Source organism: Thalassophryne amazonica, chromosome 1 (assembly GCF_902500255.1).
Source record: "Thalassophryne amazonica chromosome 1, fThaAma1.1, whole genome shotgun sequence".
Taxonomy (NCBI): domain Eukaryota; kingdom Metazoa; phylum Chordata; class Actinopteri; order Batrachoidiformes; family Batrachoididae; genus Thalassophryne; species Thalassophryne amazonica.
This window is the reverse complement of record NC_047103.1, coordinates 63,845,122-63,870,919: the sequence shown is the minus strand read 5'-3', so window position 1 is coordinate 63,870,919 and position 25,798 is coordinate 63,845,122. Positions and strand designations below refer to the sequence as shown.

Here is a 25,798-nt window from a genome sequence, read left to right as displayed (position 1 = left end):
GCACAGACTTCATTAATGTCTATCTTAAATGAAAAAGGCAGGGATAGAACATGTCTTTGACTAATTATAAAACAAATTAGCAATTATATGATTTATATTTTATTATTGTGAATGACTGTCATGCACAATGTCAGAACCTTTAGTACAGAATTTGAAATATGTAATTTCTACAAATAACTGGAAAATAAAGACTATATAATGTGGTTGACAGACGCAACAACACTTTGAAATTAAGACAACACTAACAAATGCAGAAAACATTATGCCTGCATTAATTCAGCAAGTAGTTGCATGGAAAAATGTTTTGGAAATTCAAAAACCACTTGCAAATACACAGAACACAAACAAATATAACCTGCAACTTTACAGTTTAATTTGGTTTCTGCTTCAGTCAAAATCACAATGCAGACACAAACTCAGACATGTTACAAATCCCCACAACACAACAGAAGTACTGTCAGCACAAAAAATATTCAGTTTGGAGGATTTTAGTGATGGACTGATCAGTACATCGTGGCGCTCTGCTCTTTATTGCTACCTGCTTTGCAGAGTTGAGTAACTTCATTTAGTTGCTGTATTGACTATCTCTAGCTAGGTGTACTTCACATTCTGTTGTATTTGTGATGCATTGAAGAGTAGGACTTTTTGTATGGTGCATTTTCTGAATTTGAAGCAGAAATGATTAAATTATATTACATGTGCTTTAGGTTATATTTGTATTGTCTGCATTTGCAAGCTTTTTAAAAAAATTCTAAGATATTTTTTGATGCAACTACCTGTTGTTGAATTAATGCAGGTAGTTCTATGTATTTGTTTTCTCCATTTGTTCGTGTTTTAATTTTGAAGTGTTGTGGCCTCTCTCAGCCACCATACTATAATTACGTTGACAGTTGTGATAGAACTATTAAGACAGAGGTTACTAAAGGCCCGGTCACACGGCACTTAACGAAGGCAACGAAGCCCAAATGAAACAAGAAATCTGGACTTTCATTGAAAACGTTTAATTTTCATGCAGCTTCGTTCCTGCAGCTGGCCCTTCGTCAGGATATTTAAACTGTCAAAAATTTGAACGAATGCAGCTGAAAACCTCAATTCATCCATATTTCGTTTTGCTGCTGTTGTTGGTGGCTTTTTATTGTTTGATTAGTTTTTGTAACGTTAGCTTTTAGTTCGACTTCTTTTGACCAGCTGAATGTTTTCATACAGTGTAGATGCCGATTTGTGAGCGCTGCTGCTGCCGCTGTGTTCATGTGCCGTCAGAAACTACAAGGCAAACTCAGCCTGTTTGCTTGGATTTTTTTTATCTGGGTGGGGGTTCAGCTTCATTGGACTCAGGCATCTTATATATGCCAGAATTAATCTTTTATGTGGACGTCTTTTATATGACGATTTGAAACAATAAAAAAGTTGTGTAATTTCCGATGGTACTTGAACACAGCGTCAGCAGCAGGCATAACCTCCTGCGTGCGCTTATTTTTTTTTTTATTAAATATAACTATGAATGTAGAAATGACAATCCAGCCCGTATGTACATGTGGCAACAGGTAGATGATTCAGATGATTTTATAAGAGCTGTTCTGGAAGGCAGAATTCATGTTGTGGATCAGTAGCAGCTGGCTGAAATAACCGCACATGGGGAGTCAATGAACAATGTTCATACGGACTGATCAGTTTACTGCTCTGATATATTCATTCATCTTTATATTTATTACCCCCTTTGACAGTTTTCTGTTTAAATCAAAATATATATGGCTTAGTAACATAATACAGCGAAATAGCAGCCACTACGGCAAACCAGCGTTTTTTTCTTTTTTGAATTGGAGCAAGACGGAGCGCGAAGCGCATCACCTGTCTGAACCAGACAGTGAGTATTCTGGTGATAAAGGAGATGATCCTTCTGTTGTCCTGGACAAGCAACCAGAGCAGGTGGATCCACCGACGTGCGCACAGATCTCCACAGTGGGTTGGATCACATGCTTCTGTTTGCAGTTGCTCCAGGACTCAGCCGCTACAGAGCCCCATCCCAACGCCGAGTCCTGAAATGCAGAGATGCAGACACACACTGCTCCAGCTGTGGCACCAAACGCATTTAGTTTAAAGTGTGGAGATCGTTAGCTTCGGTTTTGTTTTGTTCCTTTTGCGGTCTTGATTTGCAGGCTAGTCAGTGATAAAGCTCGTTCGTTGACCTTTTCTCGACGATTTGTGACTTTTTTAAAACTTTTTTTCCCTTCGTTCAGAAATTGTCGTATGCTGTGTGACCGGGCCATATTATTTATTACTTGGTTTCCTTACTTTGTGGAGCAGGTAGCCCAATGAGAGAAGGAGTTAGACTATCTGGGTTCGATTCTTGGACACACTGCCTGTCTGTGTTCTTTGGCAAGGCAAGACACTGTTCCAGTCCACATAGCTGTAAATAGTTGCCAGCCTAGGCCGGGGAAGCAACCTATGTCGGACTTGTTTCTCAGCCAGAGGGAATCAGAGCTTCTCAGATGAGTCACACTGCTGAATTTGGCGAGAAGCATGGTGTTCTTACTTCTTTACTTTCTTTATGTTAATGTACATGTTTTGGTTTCTGTATGCAAAACTACTTCATAGGAGTGTTTTGGATCGATGTTAATATTGTGTTCATTTTTCTAACTACATGTATAAGAAACTCTGTGAACCCCATCAGGGATGTGGTTTGAGTATGGAAATACATTGCTGTCCGTTGACTGCTTTTCCTCCATATGGTCTCTCTTCCTGTATTCTCTCTGTGACCTCCTTGCTTCTCTCTCTACCCACTTCACCAGTGACAGGCTCACCTCTGAGAGAGCCCAGTGTGTGCACAAGACAGGAGGAGCATTGTCACAGCTGGCCATCACACACACCCTCTCACAAACATTACAGCCATACTGACCACCTCGCAGTATACAGCCGCAGTGTGTCTGGCAGGAATTTGCAACCTCATGCTGAGTGTGTGGTTGAAAAACTGTGCATGTGTGTTTCAGAGTGTAGGCTGGACCACACTGTTTTTTGGGTTCCATCCAGCATACATATGGATGTGAATCCCGGGAGCAGTCATTTCTTGCCTCGTGTTCCTGGCGTACTTGAAGCAAAAAATTCTTTGCTCTGACACACCAATCCCATGGTGTAATTGTTTACAATCTGGACTCTTTTCAGAATTCTCTTAAAAGACAATTGACTTCTTCACTTTGAGTGGTGATATGTCTTGAAACAAAAAAGTCATGCATTTTATCCCAGTATGGATTACAATTGTCTTCTGGATCATGCTCATGTGAACACCAACAAAGAAGTCTGTGTGGAGAGTAGGGCTGCAGCCAAGCAGCAACACTCCAGCTCATATTTTGACCCCACCCAGGAAATGCATTTCCTTGGCTGGCTGTTTGTGTCTGGCTCCAAATTGGGGTGGCGGCAGCGGCGTGTTCAGGCTTTTGTCATCACACACAGAACCACCAATGCTCTGCCCCTTAATGTATTGAGTTTGTGAATTCGTGCAGGTGGGGCTCAACATGGCAACGCCCAGAAAAAGGGTCATTTCGGCTTTTCCGCGTATCTATGGAAATCCAATGGGTGATGTCACAGGCTTTGTCCAGTATATAAAGTCTATGGCTGAAGCTAATGATTATTTTTGTTATTGATTTAATCTATTGAATTATTTTATTACTTGATTAATCTAATGTTTTCCATTATTGCATTGATTATTTTGTAATCAGTTGATTAGTACTTTTGTTAATTTTCCAGTATATAACCATAAATTGTACCAATAAGTTTCAGTGTTTATTCAAATATTTTGAGTGTATTTGTTTTGCAAATATAAAAAAATATAATATAAATAATAGTAATAAAAAAATCCAAACACATAATGCTATAGAAGGAAATAAAAAACAAACACCCCCCCCCCCAAAAAAAAATAAATAAATAAATTCACCCCCACCACAACAACAAGAGCATTGTAAGTACATTAGGCTGCTCCCTTGTTTTTCACTCAGGTCACCACAGCAAATATGAGGTGGATCTGCATATTGAACTGGCACAGTTTTTAGACAGGATGCCCTTCCTGATGCAACTCCATGTTACATGGAGAAATGCGGTAGGGGTGAGGTTTGAACCGGGAACCTTCCACACTGAAACAAAGTGCACTAACCCCCAAAAATCATCTGAGGAAAAATATATGAAAAAAAATTCTGCACACAGCTTGGCTTTTCCTGAGACAAAAAACAAAACAAAACAAAAAAAAAAAAACCCACAGACATGACATTGTATATCAATCAATCAATCAATTTCTTTATATAGCGCCAAATCACAACAAACAGTTGCCCCAAGGCGCTTTATATTGTAAGGCAAGGCCATACAATAATTATGTAAAACCCCAACGGTCAAAACGACCCCCTGTGAGCAAGCACTTGACTACAGTGGGAAGGAAAAACTCCCTTTTAACAGGAAGAAACCTCCAGCAGAACCAGGCTCAGGGAGGGGCAGTCTTCTGCTGGGACTGGTTGGGGCTGAGGGAGAGAACCAGGAAAAAGACATGCTGTGGAGGGGAGCAGAGATCGATCACTAATGATTAAATGCAGAGTGGTGCATACAGAGCAAAAAGAGAAAGAAACAGTGCATCATGGGAACCCCCCAGCAGTCTACGTCTATAGCAGCATAACTAAGGGATGGTTCAGGGTCACCTGATCCAGCCCTAACTATAAGCTTTAGCAAAAAGGAAAGTTTTAAGCCTAATCTTAAAAGTACAGAGGGTGTCTGTCTCCCTGATCTGAATTGGGAGCTGGTTCCACAGGAGAGGAGCCTGAAAGCTGAAGGCTCTGCCTCCCATTCTACTCTTACAAACCCTAGGAACTACAAGTAAGCCTGCAGTCTGAGAGCGAAGCGCTCTATTGGGGTGATATGGTACTACGAGGTCCCTAAGATAAGATGGGACCTGATTATTCAAAACCTTATAAGTAAGAAGAAGAATTTTAAATTCTATTCTAGAATTAACAGGAAGCCAATGAAGAGAGGCCAATATGGGTGAGATATGCTCTCTCCTTCTAGTCCCCGTCAGTACTCTAGCTGCAGCATTTTGAATTAACTGAAGGCTTTTTAGGGAACTTTTAGGACAACCTGATAATAATGAATTACAATAGTCCAGCCTAGAGGAAATAAATGCATGAATTAGTTTTTCAGCATCACTCTGAGACAAGACCTTTCTGATTTTAGAGATATTGCGTAAATGCAAAAAAGCAGTCCTACATATTTGTTTAATATGCGCTTTGAATGACATATCCTGATAAAAAATGACTCCAAGATTTCTCACAGTATTACTAGAGGTCAGGGTAATGCCATCCAGAGTAAGGATCTGGTTAGACACCATGTTTCTAAGATTTGTGGGGCCAAGTACAATAACTTCAGTTTTAAAGCAGGAAATTAGAGGTCATCCATGTCTTTGTCTGTAAGACAATCCTGCAGTTTAGCTAATTGGTGTGTGTCCTCTGGCTTCATGGATAGATAAAGCTGGGTATCATCTGCGTAACAATGAAAATTTAAGCAATACCGTCTAATAATACTGCCTAAGGGAAGCATGTATAAAGTGAATAAAATTGGTCCTAACACAGAACCTTGTGGAACTCCATAATTAACTTTAGTCTGTGAAGAAGATTCCCCATTTACATGAACAAATTGTAATCTATTAGACAAATATGATTCAAACCACCGCAGCGCAGTGCCTTTAATACCTATGGCATGCTCTAATCTCTGTAATAAAATTTTATGGTCAACAGTATCAAAAGCAGCACTGAGGTCTAACAGAACAAGCACAGAGATGAGTCCACTGTCCGAGGCCATAAGATCATTTGTAACCTTCACTAATGCTGTTTCTGTACTATGATGAATTCTAAAACCTGACTGAAACTCTTCAAATAGACCATTCCTCTGCAGATGATCAGTTAGCTGTTTTACAACTACCCTTTCAAGAATTTTTGAGAGAAAAGGAAGGTTGGAGATTGGCCTATAATTAGCTAAGATAGCTGGGTCAAGTGATGACTTTTTAAGTAATGGTTTAATTACTGCCACCTTAAAAGCCTGTGGTACATAGCCAACTAACAAAGATAGATTGATCATATTTAAGATCGAAGCATTAAATAATGGTAGGGCTTCCTTGAGCAGCCTGGTAGGAATGGGGTCTAATAAACATGTTGATGGTTTGGATGAAGTAACTAATGAAAATAACTCAGACAGAACAATCGGAGAGAAAGAGTCTAACCAAATACCGGCATCACTGAAAGCAGCCAAAGATAACGATACGTCTTTGGGATGGTTATGAGTAATTTTTTCTCTAATAGTTAAAGTTTTGTTAGCAAAGAAAGTCATGACTGCATGACTGCAGCCAGTGACCCCTTTCATTAATGATTAATCTCATTGTTTTCTGGATTAATCAATTTGGTCCAGTTTGGTCCATAAAATGTCAGGAAATGGTAAAAAAAAAAAAAAAAAAAAAAAAAAAAAATATATATATATATATATATATATATATATATATATATATATATATATATATCAGTCTTACTCAAAGCCCACAACAAAGTCCTCAAATGTCTTGTTTTGTCCACCACCCAAAAATATTAGGGATGTCCCGATCAGGTTTTTTTAGACCTGATCCGATTCCGTGTCATCTGATTTTGAGTATCTGCCGATACCGAGTCCCGTTCCGATACTTTAAAAAACTGAATGAACAATGAACAGATGCTAAATATATCATTTCATTTTAATCACCTTATTTTTATATATCGCTTAAACAGTGCACTTCTCCTTGAGGTATCTTGAACAATCAAGTAATAATCTACCAGACTTAAAAAATGTACAAATTTCCACGTTATTTTATTTGTCTAAAAATAAATGTCAAAGGTTCCTTATGTTAAACAAGAAATTATCTAATCTAAAATAACAGGTGGTTTTAATTTATAGATGAAAGGTTTTTAAAGAACGATTTATTGATTTAGCTGTTTTAATTACAAGTGTTCTAAACTTTTTTTAAACAGTAATCTGAAATTTTGAGGTAACAAACAACAACAAAACATTTCCAAGGATTTTTCTTCAGGCACGTGGTTTCCGCACTGATCTGTGGTTCAAATCCCTGCCTGACTGAAAAAATCACTAAGGGCCCTTGGGCAAGGTCTTTAATCCCCTTTTGCTTCCGGTGTGTAGTGAGCACCTTGTATGGCAGCACCCTGACATCGGGGTGAATGTGAGGCATAATTGTAAAGCGCTTTGAGCGTCTGATGCAGATGGAAAAGCGCTATATAAATGCAATCCATTTACCATTTGTACAGATCAGTGGTTTCTGCCACTAGTCTTCCGTGTTTTGGCCCGACGCGTCGTTCCTTTTGGACAGCGCGAAGCTACGTCACAGCTCAGAGCGTCGAAAGTTCAAAAGTCAAGTTGAAAAGTAAAAGGAAAAAAAACTTACATTTGCGTCCTGACAGTCCTCAGTGTACCCCTCTGATGCTTTATCAGTGTTCACGTTCAGAGCAGCACAGTGAACGTGAATGAAGACGGAAGCTCTTTAAAGTAGACCTGCATTGAAATAAATGTGGTCAGATTTCAGAAACAGCTGATATGTAATAATAATAATAATAATAAGACCCTTGTGAATGCAGTAAAGTAAATCTGTAAGCCCAAATTTGTAATTCAGCGGAGAAATCTTCGTTTAAAAATGACAAATTTGCAGCTAAAATTTAGCCCTCTGTGAAAACAGTTTGTACAGCCGTATCATTTCCATGACGTCAGGGACAAGACGACGCGCTCCCGCCTTCAGTTCGATCCCGCATTGAAATTGATTTTATTTGTTAGTAATGTTACTTATACACGTCCTGGTTTCAGCATCCAAAAGTAAGCTGCAATGAATGTGAGATACAGATCTGTGTGCTCAGATCAGCAACGACATCGACAGCGGGCGCCGTTCTTTCTCTCCCGCTCTCTGCCTCCGCTGCGCTTAAGTCTGCGGGCTCGTTAACAAGCTCATTAACCGCCGACGCGGGCCACTCACACTGCCCGTGTCTGCTTTGCAGCCGGTGTTGTACCAGATTCAGCGCACAACACCGGCATCACCTCTCTGTCTACTGAATGGAGCTGCAGCCAACTTGGAACAAGTCCTGAGATTACGCTCGCTGTTTTAATGCGAAGCGGCCGGTACACCTGTTGCTGCAAGGACAGACTTCTTGCGGCAAAATCCACAGCACCGCACGTCTCGGCAATCAGAGCTCCAGAGCTCCATGGACGCTGAGAGAGGTTTATATATTTTTAATGACTGGGATTCTTTACGGGTCTCGCCTCCATATCCCGCGATGGTACCGGAGGTGAAAGACAGTAGATTTTCATTGCGATACCACTCAATCAAACGGGCGTATGAAAAAGTCCCCCAAAATAATTTTCAAGCACAAATAAAAGAAATGTGTACTCACCAAACGTGCCGCAAGACAGTATGAAGTTTTAAAAAAAGTAGATCCTTCCGTATAAGACAAGAAAAAGGTGCAGATGCAAACTGACGTAAATCCACAAATTACAATTGGCGCAATGCATGCTGGGAGAGGGTCTTGTCCGTGACGTCTCGGCAGCGTCCATGATGAGAGGGACAATTTGCGGAGGGCTAAATGTTAGCTGTAAATTTGTCATTTTCAAATGAAGATTTCTCCGTTGAATGACAGATCTGGGCTTGCAGATTTACTTTACTACATTCAGAAGGATCTCATGTGTAAATGTAAGTCATTTTTTGTTCAAAAAATCTGACTGCATTTTTTTCAATGCAGGTCTCCTTTAAGACGCGCTCCTACATGTGATGAGTGTGCACGTTGCTCGTGCGCACATCATCTCTCGCTCCGTTTTGCAGACAGACGATCACAGGACAAGTTGTTTTCTTTTTGTTAATCAGATGACAGATCATCGTCCTGAGGACTTGGCCAGCACTGGGTCCTGCTGTGCATGGAAGGATGACTAGCAAGAGTTCCGGTGGGAAAGTGTCCATCACCCTCTTGTCATTCCATCGAGGCGTCAGGCTGAGCGCGTAAACACACAAACAGCAGTTCTGCGAAAGAAACTTGGCGCGCGTAACTCCCCCCACCTCTGTCCGGTTGAACTTATGTTTTTTCTTTTGTTCAATTAAAAAAAAAAAAAAAAAAAAAAGATTGGGTTGATCTTTGACCGCGTCAGCCTGCCGACAAGCGGCAATGCACGCTCCCGTCAGAAGCGTCACGTCAAAAGCCGAGCTAAAGCGACGCTTCTGACGCCTCTAAAAAGCAACGCGCCTCATGCCTCTGACGCTTCCGACGCCTGAAAGGCCCATTAATCTGCAATAATGAGCCTGAAATAGCGCTGATCAAAATAATGAGGATAGAATCTATATCAGATTCCTGATCGGGATGCAACGTCAGATTTCGATCAAGTCTGAAACTACGTGATCGGGCCCGATTTCCGATCATGTGATCGGATCGGGACATCCCTAAAAAATATTCAGTTGACTGTCAAGGGAGGAGTGAAGAAAGTACTTAAAAACAAAAAACAAAACTCAAATACATAGAAAATATTTCCATTTCAGAAAACTGAAATTGGAGAATTTGTACTCATAATGATGATCAAAATTGGTGGTGATTAATAATCTGTTAACTGTTGCAACTCTAGTGGAGAGTCTAGTTCTTTTAAGTAAGATAGTGATCGGTTCAAAGTAAAACCTGTCTCACAAACAACAAATCGACTCATCCAAGGCCCAGGGAGCATCTCTTCACTAAATTTCATTCATCGTTACCATTATGAGTTGCATAAAACACAAAAAACAGAACTTGTTAATTGCATAACCTCCATCCCTCTTCCAGATGTGTTCAGAGGTTGCAGCGCCTCCTACCCTCCAGGGGTTGGTCCAACTAAAGACCACACAACAACAATGTAAAAACATCTGATGTTTTGTTATGTACAAAACACACTGCCATCAGTCATTTCATTTTTTTTTTAATGTTGCCAAAAATCACCATTTTATTGGGTTTCATCTCTTTTTCTGAAAATGTTTTCACCGGACAGCAGTGAGCAAACACATTATTCTGGTTTGTTCTACAAATTGGTCTCATATCAGTAGTGTGACAGTTTGTGTGTTGCTTTACACCAATAATTAGTGTCAGAATATAGATTCTGGTCTGAATCCCAGCTTCTCTGAGGGCCTCTGACTCGCTCAGAGTTGGCGTTCCAGCTACAGTCCCACGCAGCCGCGCCTATTGACAAAACAATCTGTGGAAGAAAGAATACAGTTTTCATTTATTCTAACACAGAACCAAAATCTGGAACATGTTCTCTGTCACATAATCATTTATACAAGTCACCCATACATTTGAATATCTTGGATTTTGACTTTGTCATGTTATTAAAGACCTTTTCATGCTGAATGTGGCTAAAATGTCAAAAGGAATCCTCTGTTGAACAGATTTTTTTTTAAGTTGCTCCTGTTGTAAACTTGCCTGCATAGTAAAAGTATGAAGGGAATTGAAAAAACAAGTCATCAGTAGCATTGTGCTGTCAGACAAGCTAATCAGATGTTAAATGTGTACGTGGAGAATGTTAATTAGGAAAAGACTGATTATGTCAAATTACAACAGAACCCCTTTGTCATTTCTTAATGTGTTTTCTGTTGTAATTTATCATGGCCCTGGATTTCTCCTATTTTTTTCTCTTTCATGTTTTCTTGTCTCGTCTGTGCATCTTCCTACACTTTAAAAACAAAAATTATTTCTCTTTCTGAGCAGTTAGCCTTTCTGTAATAATGAGACTGAGAGTCATCGTGGACTTAGACACTCTGGTCAGTCTCACCACCACGAGGGTGCAAAGAACACTCTGATGTACAAACACCATGCCAACTTCAACACCCAATAAGTCAATTTCTCACCAAATAACTGTCACCGTATGTTCACATAAGTATTCACCAAGAGGTGATCATAGCTGTACTGTGTCTCTTACACAATCTCACAGCACCTCCTTATACAGGTGCGTCTATAAGAAATTTGAATATCATGGAAACGTTCAGTATTATCAGGTATTTTTACATTTAAATTTTTACATGTTCTAGCTTCAGTACATAGAAACTAAAATGTTTCAGTCACTTTTTAAATTTTAATAATTACAGCCTCCTGCTCCAAAAAAAACAGAAAATGCATATCTAAAATTTTTATTTCGTCATTATTTATGCAGTATGAATACCATGAATCTCCCAAATTTGGATCAGTGCACACAACCACAATCATGGGGAGGACTGCTGACTTGACAGTTGTCCAGAAGGCACTCATGGACACCATCCACAGAGAGGTTAAATCACAGAAGGTCATTGTTGAAAGCTCTGGCTGTTCAGAGTTCTGGATCAAAAAATATTAATCGAAAGGTGACTGGAGGGGAAAAGTGAGATTGGAAAGATGCAGAAGCAATGGGGATGACCGCAGCCTTGAGAAGATTCTTAAGTAAAGTCGATTCTAGAACTTCAGGGAGCTTCCAGAAGAGTGGACTTATGCTGGAGTCAGTGCATCAAGAGCCAACACACACAGAGGTCTCCAGGAAATAGACTACATGTGCTGTAATTCTGATGCCAAGCCTCTCCTGAACCACAGACAATGTCAGAAAATATCTTACTTGGGCTAAGGAGAAAAAGTTCTCTCATCAGATAAAAGTAAATTTTACAATTCATTTGGAAATTATTTCCCAGAGTCTGGAGAAAGAGTGGAGATGCTCAGAATCCAAGCTGCTTGAAGTTCAGTGTGAACATCGCACAGTCAGTGATGATTTGGCACCATGTCATCTACTGGTGTTGGTCCACTATTTTTTATCACGTCCAACATTAACCCAGCTGTCTACGAGGAGACTGTAGAACACTTCATGCCTCCATCTGCTGATAAGCCTTATGGAGATGCTGATTTCCTTTTGTAGCGGGACTTGGCACCTGATCACATTGCCAAAACTACTGTTAACTGGTTTGCTGACCATTGCATTGTTGCAGTTGATTGTCCCCATAGATAATCCTTCATAAATTCTCTAGGGGTATTGTCAAGAGGAAGATTAAAAACACATGCAACAATCCAGCCGATCTGAAGGCTGCTATCAAAGTAGTCTGGACTTCCAGAACACCTCAGCATTGCCACAGGCTGATCACCTCCACGCCACACTGCACTGATGCAGGAATTTATTCAAAAGGAGCTGTAACCAAATACTGAGTGCATAAATGAACATACTTTTCAGAAGTTATACATTTCTTTATTATAAATCCTTAAAAACTGATCTGCTGAAATATTCTAATATTTTGAGATATATGTATTTTCTATTTTTTGGAGGTGGAAGCCGTACTTATTAAAATGAAAAATTACTGAAAGATTGTACTTCCTATGTATTGAAACCAGAATATGCAAAAATTTCACTCTGAAATACCTGACAAAAAACAAAACAAAAAAAACCCCAAACTTTTTCACAATATTCCAATTTTTTTGTGTGTGACTTGAAACTGGTCATATTAGGAACTGTCATTTTATCTGCATCTCATATTTAAGTGTTTGAGATTTCATGTTAATGTGGTAAAAATCCCACAGTTTTGTTAATGCAGAAACCACCTGGATACTTGCATAATTTAGGCTGAAATGCCTCATTTTGTACCCTTGTGACATATATGACTAGTTCTGTATCTGGACTCTACAGTGATCGTGATGAGCAAAGCCTGGAAAGACGGGCCTTCTCTGAAGGCCAGTTAGATGTGGGAAAAATTGAAATAGAAAATTGAATGGAGCACCTTTCAGTTTAAAGTGACAAGCAAAGAAATTATTTATTTTTAATTATTTATTTTTGCAGATAAATGAAAATTGGGTATTTATTTTTAAGATACCTGTTGGTGTAACTCCTGCATTTTACAGGACATTAACTGCCAGAGATGGAAAGGAAACTTGGACTGTTTATCGAACCTCGGCTTCACGACAAATTATGCAGGTTCCGTTCTTGCCCGGCAGCAGTGGAGCAGCTCATTAGGTGTGGTTTTACCTCACATTGATAAGAATGGGCCAGTATGAGGGCTGTTGCTTGTGTAGGTTGGCACTGTTGCCACATTTGGGCACATCACAGACAAATTCTGAACAATATGGACAACTACGAGTGTGAAAAAAATGCATGTGGACAAATGAAGAGAACTGGAGCAGGAGAAAGTGGGTGTGAGTGTTCTCCAGTGAGCAAACACACAAAGCAGCTTCTGTTTGTGTTCTTCTTTGCATGAGTTTAAGAGTGTGTTTGTCTTGAGAGATGGACAGGGAAAACAAATGCAGTATGACCCTGTAATAACTTATTAAACTCTGCATCTTTTTCTTTACCAAGCCTTTTTGCAGTAAAATGTCAGGCCCATTTTAAAGCCCCTATATCTCAAAAACCAGTAAAGATAAAAGGCTGACATTTTGTATGGTGTTTACTGAGAATAACCTTTTAAAAAAGAATCATCTTTTTTGTAAACAAGAAACAACACACCAGCATATATTCAAAAGTATAAACACAACTAAAACAAAATCAACCAGCTACAACTCAAACATCCAGTCCTACCATACCAACCACAGGCCCCATGAAACAACAATAATAATAAAAACAACCACACACACGCATGACAGTCGGCTTAATCAGGTCCCAAAGTTTACATTGAGCCAAGATAACCGATACAAGGTTGCCATAGTGTTAGAAACTCATCAGCCCTCCCTTTGAGTCTAAACTTGATTCCCCCCCTTCCCCCCCACTTAAAAAAAAAATGAGGGATGGGGGACATGGAGCTTTGCAGGATAATATTCTCAGTGATGAAAGTTTTCTGGAAATTCCCGGGAAATCCAGCTTTTTACTGACATGGTGAATGTTCCCGGGTTATTTTTGATAGCATACATCAGACTCCATTAATGTTCCATGCCCAAACAGTTGGTGGCCATAATACGTGTTGGATTGCAAACCGCCAATAAACTTGAAAGAACGGTTATTTTTGTTTTCCTGGCCCGCGTTCGATGTAGTCTGTGGTCTGTATCTGTATTTTCAAAAGGAGGCTTAAAGTCTGCAGACAGTGCAGCTCTGATTTTTCCAGTAGAAGGCGAGTCTCCACCATAGTTACAGGTGCACAAAGCGGCAAAATTTCTTTGTCTTGTTTGGACTTGCTCTTTGATTTGGACATTTTGCAGGTGGTCAAACAGCGGTAAATAAGAAAAAATAAAACTGATTACAAACAGTGTGAGGTTTGCAAGGCAAAAAAATAAATAAATCAATCAATTTAACAGTATAGCGGACCCAGTAGAATCCGCATTTACTCACTAAATGCCATACCAGAAGTCTCCAAATGATTTATTTTGTGAAAGTATGGAGAGACAAAAATCAGAGATGCCTTGGGAACATTTTCTGAAATCTTCTGATTTGAGGTGCACTTTGCACCATGGAACCACCAACAGTTATGGCTTTGGTGTGCAGTTTTTGTTGTTAATAAAGGAACAAGGAACTGTTGATGTCCAAACACATGGGCGGTCTGTCTTGAACCCACCATATCGTCATGAAGTAAAATCCAAGAGTTAATCTTGTAGGGATCCACGAGGTGCATTCATGTTTACTCATACAGTGTGCACAAGCTTTTGCTGCTTGGTAAATACTTATCTGTTTCAGTGTGTAAGAAAGATTAATTCATGCTTACTTCATTTCTTTCGTTTTCTTGGTTGTGTGTTTGTTTCTAAAAATTAAGGCCAATTTGTGTGTTATGATGTGCTTCTACCTCGTTTCGTCTTTTATTCATGTAATAGAGGCTAGCAGGTGGCGTTATGCAGTAAGTAAACCAAGTAAAGCTTATTCCAAGATGCTAAAAGAGGTTTTCATGACAAATGCAAGAACCCTTGCATTTTAGCCTTGTGGTTAGAATGTCTGCCTCTCATGCTGGTGACTGTGTGGGAATGAATATTTTGAGGGGAGTAGTGCAGATTACATCAGCACCGAACATCCAGTTTTAGTGAAGAATGAGTGTCTAGGCTGCACATGACTCAAAAAGGTTTTGTTGTCCTGATCAAGTCCACAATGTTGTCATCCACATCATAGGTTATGACCAATGAGAGTCACTGGGAGTGAAATATGCCAGAGGCCGTACTAAAGAAAGAGTTGTTGAGTGTTTGACCGAGACCCAGCAACTCACTGTCTAGATGGTGACCGAATGAAATGCCCAAAATATCCGTATGCTTTCAAATGTGATTAACGAAGTTTCGATAGAAGGGTCATCTGCATTTAGGGGAGGTGATGGTCTAGTGGTTAAGCGTTGGGCTTGAGACCAGAGGATCCTCTGTTCAAATCCCACCCTGACTGGAAAATCACTAAGGGCCCTTGGGCAAGGTCCTTAATCCCCTAGTTGCTCCCGGTGTGTAGCGAGCGCCTTGCATGGCAGCAGCCTGACATCGGGGTGAATGTGAGGCATTGATGTGTAAAGCGCTTTGAGCATCTGATGCAGATGGAAAAGCGCTGTATAAATGCAGTCCATTTACCTTTTTTTTTTTTTTGCATTTGGATGTACTGGGCTTGACGTTTTGTTAACAAACCATATTAACCTTCCTTTACAATATTGTATAAAAATTAGGATTGTTTCATCAATTGTCTTAGCCTACTGTTGATATTTAGCTTAATGCTAAATTTTTTTGGCTTCTCCTTTTTTGCTTGGTGTCAGCACAGTGGATCGGCATGTTTATTTGGCACACATTTTACACCAGATGCTCTTTCTCATGCAGTTCCAGGTTGAGATTGACATAGAGAATGGGCATGCAGGTGGCCTTGAACTGGGGACCTTCTATTTTGGAACCAAGCACACTAACTGCTTGTGCTGCTGTGCTGCTCTATTTAGGGTACTGCTAATTATTTAATCTGAATAATGGATCAGTCCATGTAAAATCTCCAGAGATGTTATTGTGGTCTCAGGATTGTCATTTAGTGAGATGGCTTGTCCAGATTCTGTCCTGCAGTCTATTTTTAATTTGGTGGTGTGTTTGTACTGTTGGCCAGTGCCACCCAGCTCTGGGTAATTGTTGGAAAATGGATGATTGGATGTGATGACAACTTTATTACTACAGTTGTTTTTAAACCAGTGCTTTGCTTTCAATTCAAGGTTGTTTTTTTTAATATATATACTGAAATACTGTTAGTAACTGGATTTAAAAGCTTGCTTCATTCAGAACTGATGTGATTTATGGCTTTTGGCTGTGGTTACCCTCTATTCTTTACACTGCTTTGTTGTTGGTGGCTCTTGTGGACAATGAAACAGACCTCTGTCCTTTATCTGCACAGTTCATCATAAAATCAGTCATGCAGCATCATTGTTTACAAGTGAAGCATGCATTGCAGATTTAAATCAAAATTCAACAGTAAACTTTAAAACGATAAATAATTTGACAGGTACACACAGACATCCATTTTATTCCAAGTTATTTTAAATACTTTCAGTCATTAAGCATCCATGTTAATTAACATGCACTGGAAAGTTTTTAGATGAAAGTTTCTTTCCCTTCTAACCTAACCTGGACTTCACAAGCAACAGTTTTTAGTTTATGTGCATCTTTGTCATTAGGTGCTGTACATACCTACACTGAACAAAATAAATAACACTACTGTTTTTACTCCCATTTTTCATGAGCTGAACTTGACCTAAAACATTTCGTACATACACAAAAGACCTATTTCTCTCAAATATTGTTCACGAATCTGTCTAAATATGTTATTGACCACTACTTCGCCTTTGCTGAGGTAAATGCTGTAAAGATCGGTTTGTAGATCCAAAGAATTTCTGCACAAACTGTCAGAAACCATCTCAGGGAAGCTCATCTGCATCTTTGTCATCGTTTTTGGGGTCTCGACCTGACTGCAGTTCTCGTCATAACCACCTTGAGTGGGGAAAATGCTCACATTTGATGGCATCTGGCAACTGATCAACTCTATGCAAAGGAGATGTGTTGCACTGTATGAGGCAAATGGTGGTCACACCAGATACTAACTGGAGTGCCCTGTATTTTTCTTTTATTAGGCTATATGTAAATAATATAAAATGTTATTATATTGTGTACTCATGTTCTTTTACTTCTTAATTTTATAAGATTTTGTACAGTACCTGTTTTGTTTGTATTTGATGCATAAATAAAAAAGGGCTTACATGGACTGCAAATGCTGTACCTACCTGTTTTTGGTTTGCTTTTAAATAAAATAAGTAAAATACAGGCAGAAATAGCGGGGCTTCAGGATCATAACACCCGGGCTTAACATTGATGTGGAAACACTCGCAACTCGATTGTCGCTAAACACAGCACAGTGCATCATGCATTGTAAATAAATTCACAGGTAAACTCTCGTGCTGTCATTGTCCCAAGATCCTGATGACATGAAATTTCCAGCTTACCACAAAATAATGCTCGAAGCACACGTCTGGAGTTGAGTTGATGTGGTGTTCGAGTGAATGCGTAATCCAATCCAACTAAAATCTATCCAAGTAAAAGTCCAAATCAAAATGAACTGTCTGAAAACACAACAGCAGCATGATCACACCGTATCACTTGTAGCATTGAACTGTGCAGTAAACATCGCTTTCTGCCCTCTGCAGAAATGGCTGCACATGCCACTTGTCAGAACATGACCAGGCTTGACTCTGCCCTCTGGTCTTCATATATGTAACTCTGTGATCCTTATACACTTCAGAAGTCATCCATCTGCTTCTGTCACACTGTCAGTAAACACTATTGACCCAGTGCCATTGGAAGCCATGCATGACCATGCCATCACACTGCCTTCATCATGGTTTTCAGAAAATCTTGTGTGTGTTGGATTATGAACTGTTTCAAGCCTTTTCTGTACTTTCTTCTTCCCATTATTCTGGTACAGGTTGATCTTGGTTTCATCTGTCCAAAGAATGCTGTTCCAGAACTGGGCTGGCTTCTTTAGATGTTTATTGGTAAAGTCTTATCTGGCCTTTCTGTTTTTGAGGCTAATGGTTTGGACCTTGTGGTGAACCCTCTGTATTTGCTCTCATGAAGTCTTCTTTTTATGGTAGACTTGGACATTGATACACCTACTTCCTGGAGAGTGTTCTTCACTTGGGTAAATGCTGTGAAGGGATTTTTTTTTTTTGTTTCACATTGGAAAGGTTTTTCAGTTGAGCTGACCAGTGTGCCCCCCTTCCTCCAAATGTACCAAACTGTTCATTTGACCACTCCTATCATTTCTGCTATCTCTCTGATTGATTTCTTCTTTTTCAGCTGAAGGATGGTATGTTTCACTTACATTGAGTGGTCCTTTGACCACATGTTGTGGGTTCAGTGCAACACCTTCCAAATGCAAATGGCACACTTGGAATCAACTTCAGGGCCCGGTTTCATAAAACAGTCTAATCTTGTTTAGAGGACTAAACTCACTTAGCCGACTCATCTTTACGGTAGTCATTGCACAATGTGCTTAGTTGGTTAAAGTTTCGCGTTAGCCTGGTACAGAGGAGACTAATCTTATTTTAGTCGACAAAACTTCAGTGTCTTACTTAAAAAAAAGGCAGCTATCGTGTACCACTTGATGGAGGAGGAAGGAAGGAGACACTTGCGGCGGGAGCTGGTGTTGTGGGACTGGACTAATCCATTGGAGATGTTTACGGTCGCAGAGGATGTGTGCCCTTCTCTGCTGCGGCAGACTCAGCCATGTTTGTAGCAGATGGACCAACCCGAAAGTAAACAAAATTGTCAGGCATTAGAGGCTTTTCTTGGCAACGGCACTCGCAAGGCTGCTTTGACCGTAAAAATCATCAACTAAATTAAAGATGAGTCTGCAAGGGCGCAATTTAGAACTAGAAATTGGGGGAGACAAAGTGCTAGGCCCGCAGGGCTGAAACCCACAGGCGGGGGGTCTGGGGGCCGCTTTAGGCCCCCAGAAGCCAACGGTTTCTAGATTAGCTCAGATGCATTCTGAGCATCCAGAACAGTAATTTTAATGTTTTGAGAAGACCATAAAGTGGACACCATTTGACTTATGTAATTTGAAACTGTAGATATAAGTACGAGTACTTTATTCTGAGAATAGCCAGCATTGATTTTATTAACATCCTGGTGTAAATAAGGTATCACCACATGTGTAGAACTCAAAAAGAATGATAGGTTGAGTTTTCATTAAAAAAAACTGCAATATGATAAAATGTATTCAGAAATATGAAAGAACAGGCTCTTAATAATTATTAAATATCGCATACTGTATTTTTTCCTAAAGATTTGTTTTTGCATAAGTTTGAAAAAACAACAGATCATAAGTTTAGGATAAATTACTTATCATGAATTTAATTTTCAAAGTGGCACTAATGACAACACTCATACTGAACATAATTTTGCTTGCATAGACTGATTTTGGAGATCAAGCAATAATTGCAGATGGGCTTTCTGAGGTCCCAGATAGTTTTTCTGATTTCCTTTTCTAACTTTCAGAATTTAGTAAATTAGCATATGGTCCATTGATACTTATGTGTAGACCTAGTCCCTACAAGCAACTATTTTTGATTTCAAATCTGAGCAAATGCAGTCCCAGAAAATTCTGAATGTGACAAACAAGAAACAGGTGTTGTAAACAAGTCAGTGCTGCTAAAAATACAAACTTGCAGAAACAAAGATACTATTCTGACATGGTTTTGCACATAAGACTGACATGGTTTGCACATAAGACTGACATAGCATGTTTCAAATACACACATATATGTCAGAAGGGGGGGGGGGGGACATGTCCCCCCATCCCCTACCAAATAAGGCCCATGAGAGTCTGTACTTTAAGCCCATGTTGATTATATAACCATATCTTGAATATGTTTTGGTAAACACAGGTCTTGCATATCTATAAAATATTGCAATTAAGGCTTTTTTTTTATTGGACCCAGAAGATTCAGATTTCAAAATGTGCCCTGGCATTAATTTTTGGAATAGCTGGATTAAGAGCTGATGTGATCATTGTGTATTAAATTACTGAAACTTTTAAATATAAAGTACTATAAACTTATTTAAGTGTCTTGAAGTGAACTTGGCAGCAGTGAGAACTTGCTCCTGATATATTAACATTCTTTTGTCTATTAGGTACATGGACTCCTTTCAACCCAGTGACGGTGCGGTCTATAATATGTAAGTCACTGCTGGTGCTACTTTTTCTACAACTGCCTTTTGTATTCGCTCTGTGCAAGTAGATGTTTGTTACCTCTCCACAACTGAATAAGTTGATTTAGTTGTGGTTGGGCATAAGTGCATTCACTTATGTAATTGCTGGTCTTCTGAAATTCTGTAGCCACAAATAACTGGAGCACATACAAGCATTGGCAATAAAATGGAAAAGCAAATATACCAGGCGTTCCTGGCTGTTATAAGCATTTTCATTTACAGTGGTCCCTCGCTATAACGCGGTTCACCTTTCACGGCCTTGCAGTTTCGCAGATTTTTTTAGTGCAATTTTGCATGCTTTTATTTATTTATTTATTTTTATTTTTTTAACAGCACATTGTGTTCTGCGTCCTTATTAGGCGGGCCGGTCACAGCACCGGTCGGCATCATTGTGATTGCTCTCACTGCCTCCGATGCACTTACTGAGTCTGTGGGCTCGGTAAACGCAGCAGCGGGCCACTCACACCGCCCTCCTGTCTGCTGTGCGGAGCTGCACCAAATCTGGCAACATGTCCAGAGACCGCGCTCGCTGTTTTGATGTGGATGTTGACTGCAGCCGTAGAGCTCCGTGTCCACCGAGAGAGGACTTGGATTCTTTGCGGGTCCCGCATCCGTACCTCTGGAGGCAGTGAGCGAAGGGAGAGTTCTGCGTGTGTCTGTTTATAATCTTCTCGCCCAGAAGAAAAAAGTGTTTACACAGGAGAGAAAACTGAGAAAATGTTAATCCTGTTTGAGAGAAGTGTATAAAGTGTGTAGTGAGGGGTTTTACAGCCTTAGAACATCTATAATAATTGCAAAAAATAACGCTGACTAATTTGCGGATTTTGCTTATCGCGGGTTATTTTTAGAACGTAACTCCCGCGATAAACGAGGGACCACTGTATAGAGTACGGTATTTGAATTTGATTTCTGTTGGTAGAAATGGATTTTTTTTTTTTTTTTAAACAAATTGAACACAATTTGAACCCCTGGTGCACCTCATTCTTAGTTCTCAGTTGAAAAATTTTTGTTTGGAGTAGGCAGGATGCACAAACAGAAGCAAGAAGCCAGTTGTCGACTTGTCGTGCTGTATTGTGAGTGTATGTCCTCACTGTCACTTCCTCTCTGCTTCAGCCATGTTTGATAGGGAAAATAAAGGTGGGGTGAATTTCAACGAGTTTGCTGGCGTGTGGAAGTACATCACAGACTGGCAGAACATCTTCAGGACCTACGACAGGGACAACTCTGGCTTCATTGATAAGAATGAGCTGAAGCAGGCGCTGACTGGATTTGGTGAGGAGCCAAGTATACTTTGATATTTGTGTGATTGTTGTGGTGGAGGGCTTCCTGGCTGTTGCTAAGATTGTGCTTCTTTTCTGGGTTAACAGGTTGTGACAACTTTTCAATAGATGTCTGTGCATTTTTGGTAGCCCGTCTGTTACGTGCCACAGTCTAGGGCACTGGCAACGCAACTGACAAATACAAAAAAAAGAGAAAAGAACGATGTTATCCTTCCCCTTCTTGTGTACGATGCGCAGGTTGTAGCTCTGAGCCAGGAGGGCCCACCGCATCAGCCGTTGTTTCTGATTGTACATCTGGGCTAAAAAAAACAAGAGGGTTGTGGTCTGTTGACACAGAAACTGGAACATTAGTAGAACCAACATACACATTAAAATGCTGAAGGGCTAGGAGCATAGCCAATGTCTCCTTTTCAATTGTTGAATAATGGAGTTAGTGCTTTTTAAATCTGGTAGAAAAATATGAGACTGGATGAGGAACTCCAGCCTCGTCCTCCTGTACAAGCACAGCACCAGCACCAATGGCACTAGCATCAACTTCTGAACTGAAAGGTTTAGAGCAATCTGGGGCTAAAAGAACCGGGGCACTACACAGAAGTGACTTAGCTGCCAGAAAAGCCTTTTCACATTCTCCGGTCCAAGCGAATGGTACGGACGGGCTACAAAGAGCAGTGAGAGGGGCAACTAGCACAGAGAAATTGTTGCAAAAACACCGGTAGTAACCGACAAGGCCCAAAAATCAGTGCAACTCTCGACGAGTAGTAGGAGTTGTGTAGGAAAGTATAGCCTCAACTTCTGCATTTACAGGCCGTACCTGTCCATGACCGACTATTTTCCCAAGATAAGACACGGTAGCCCTGCCAAAATCACATTTAGCCAGCTTTAGCGTCAAGTTAGCTTGAGACAAACGCTCAAAAACCTCATGTAGGGTACGAATGTGCTCAGCCCAAGTATCTGAATAGACAACAATATCGTCCAAATACACATTACAGTGAGCTACATCACTTAACACTAAATGCATAAGCCGCTGGAAAGTACCTGGGGCATTTCTCATGCCAAACGCCATCACTGTATACTGCAAGAAATGATCAGGCGTCACAAAGGCAGAGATCTCCGAGGCTCTAGCTGTGAGTGGAACTTGCCAGTAGCCCTTTAACAGATCTAACTTCGTGATGTGTACTGCCGGACCAATACGGTCTATACAGTCCTCCATACGGGGTAGGGGAAAAGAATCTGGTACCGTGACTGCATTAACTTTCCGAAAATCCGTACAAAAGCGTGGGGTCCCATCAGACTTTGGTGCAAGGAGGCAAGGGGAGCTCCAAGGGCTACGACTGGGCTTTGCAAGGCCATTGTCCAAAAGATATTGGACCTCCTTCTTTATGGCCTCACGTTTCATCAGAGGGCAACGATATGCATGATGTTTAATAGGAGCAGTGGAACCAACATCTGTGTCATGCTCAAGTACAGTAGTGCGAGAAGGAATGTCACCAAATAAAGAAGGGTAAGACTGTAGCAGAGCCAAGATATCACAAAATTGATCCTCACTGAGATATGACAGATTGACACCTATACTGGACATAAACTCAGAGTTGGACAGCTGACCACATGGCTGAGCCACACTAGGCTCTTCCAAGTCTCCCTCGAGCGGCACATCTGAGAACATAGGAGAAAGACAAGACACAGCCAGTAAGGACTGCGCTGGTTTCTCATCCCGCACATAAAAAGGCTTTAACATATTTACATGACATAGACGGGTTTTCCTCCTCCTCTCAGGAGTAAGAACAAGATAATTCGTATCTGATACCTTTCTCTCAATGACATAAGGTCCCGCAAAATGAAATGAGAGAGCAGGACCAGACGTAGGAAGCAGCACCAACACTCTATCACCGGGCTGGAAATGTTGAACCACAGCCTTTTTATCAAAACGCTCCTTCATGTCGCCTTGGGAAGAAGAAAGTGCTTCTTTAGCTAGTTTAACAGCCCGCTGTAACCGTTCCTTAGTCCTAAAGACAAATTCTGACACGTCCCCCTTTGGTATTTTCCTGGACAAAAATTTTTCCTTGAGCGTTTTCAAGGGGCCACGAAGGTTATGACCGAACACAAGCTCGGCTGGACTAAAACCAGTGGATTCTTGAGTGGCATCCCTAATAGCAAACAACATAAAGGGAAGGCCCTCATCCCAATCTTTGCCAGTCTCAAAACAAAACTTGCTCAACATAGACTTGAGAGTTTGGTGCCATCTTTGGATGGACCTTGTGACTCTGGATGATAAGCACTGGACACGGAGTGAGTTACACCAAATGACTGTAAGGTCTCCTCAAATGTACAAAAAGTTTGTTCCTTGGTCAGTCTGAACAATCTTTGGGAGACCAAATGTAGTAAAAAAATTAATAAGTGCTTTTATGATAGAGGAAGCAGTGATTCTTCATAGAGGAACAGCTTCAGGAAAACGAGTGGTAACACACATCATGGTCAACAGAAATTGGTTACCAGATTTGGTTTTTGGTAAGGGGCCAACTCAATCCACAATTACATGCTCAAAAGGCTCACCAACAGCAGGCACAGGACGAAGTGGTGCCGGCGGTACCACCTGGTTTGGTTTTCCCACAATCTGGCAGGTGCTACAGGATTTACAAAAATGAGCCACATCAGTTTTCAGACCGGGCCAAAAGAAATGCTGTAGATCACGATTATAAGTTTTAGTCACACCAAGATGACCAGACCACCAATGTTCATGGGCTAGAGATAGCACATGAGGTCAATAACATTTAGGGACCACAATCTGGAACACCACACACCAACCATTGGAATCATCACTGGTCTCTGACCAAGGAACCCACTTACACATCAACACTCCCTGATCCAGGAAGTAGGGGTTGTTATCTGTTGAGCTCTCTAAAACAGAAAAACATTTCATTAAAGTAGAATCAGCTTTTTGAGCTTCAATAAGAGCTTCCCGTGTTAGTGGAGGGGACATAAACGAGCCTGTCCAGAACTCCCCAATGTGCACATTACTCTTTTTGTCCTTCTCATCTTGGCCAGAAGATGGCGAACCATCCCCATACAAAACAGGGGCGAGCACAGAGTCACCTAAACCAACATCACCTTCCGGTGTTCTCTTTGCCTGGAAACACGCCAGGGTGATTTGTGGCCAACTCATTGTTTTCAGATCCTGGAATAGGCTGGCTGACAACTTCAGGAACCGCGTAGACTTTTCCACCTGCAATGTCATTTCCCATGATAAAATCTACTCCCTCAGTGGGAAATTGGTCACGAACAGCCACCGAAAATACGCCACTAACCAACTTGGACTCAAGACGGACATTATGCAGTGGAGCCGGGACATAAGTAGAGAAGAATAAAACAGAACCCACTCCAGCTTTTGTTGGCTTCTGTTTTATTCTTCTCTACAAGAGTCAGACAGAAGTCAGACTTCCAGAGCAAGAATTTTAGCTGAGGAAGCTTCTGCGATTTGAAGCGAAACGTCCTCGCGTCAAGCAACCCAGTCCAGTCGAAGATTCAAGCTTCTCTACAACCATTAGTGAACCAATTAGCATCCACTAAATGTAGCTCCACTAACTTTAAATTGGCTAAAAAACAAACAGGCTAGTGTTTAAAAATGTTTGTAAACCCTAAAATCATACATGGTTTTTCCAGTTGTAGCATATACACAAATCCAATAAACGAAACTGACAGATTATGCAAAGACAACAAGCATCATCTCGAGGAGATGGAGGAGCAGGAGGCCAAGACAGAGTAAATGCATAAACCACATTATTATTATTTTATTTTCTATGTGTATTTTTACATCTTAACATTTCCTATTAATTTAATACTTACTGTACTGTGAAATGTGTATGTTGAATGTATACTATTTTAAGTTAATTTGTTGATTTAATTATTTATGTATATCTTGATCATCTGATCTTGGCTTGCTGAACCTTTTTGAGAACCTTGTTTATGCTAAAACAAAATGTTAACTCTATAGGTCTGTTTTGCAGGTTGTTAGAGCCAACAAAACCAAGCTAAAGTCGTAAGTCAGTTATCTGTAGCTGAACGTTTGACTGGTTTATCTGTTGTCACAGTTAACACTGACACAAAAACACTTATTTCCATTGTGGTCCATTTAAAAATCAAATGACAAAATAGAAGTAATAATAATGATAGTGTGTGTATATGATAAGAACTTAAACAATTTATACATTAAGACAGTAAATTAACATTAAAAAATTACGTTAACTAACAGGAAAAAAAGGGTTGACTTCTAAAAACTGTTGAGGTCTAAGGTTCTAAAACCATTCTGGACTCGCACGCCAATGCAAGTCATAATAA

General features: G+C 40.3%; 1 protein-coding gene across 1 annotated transcript in view; it reads left to right on the top strand.

Moving 5' to 3' along the window:
• The window catches only part of pdcd6 (programmed cell death 6), an 80,413-nt gene that overhangs the window by 49,852 nt on the left and 4,763 nt on the right, over positions 1-25,798 (top strand). Inside the window, exons 3-4 of the mRNA XM_034171119.1 lie at positions 20,109-20,153; positions 21,300-21,458. Coding sequence (XP_034027010.1) covers positions 20,109-20,153; positions 21,300-21,458 — 204 coding nt within the window. The remainder of the gene's footprint in view (positions 1-20,108; positions 20,154-21,299; positions 21,459-25,798) is intronic.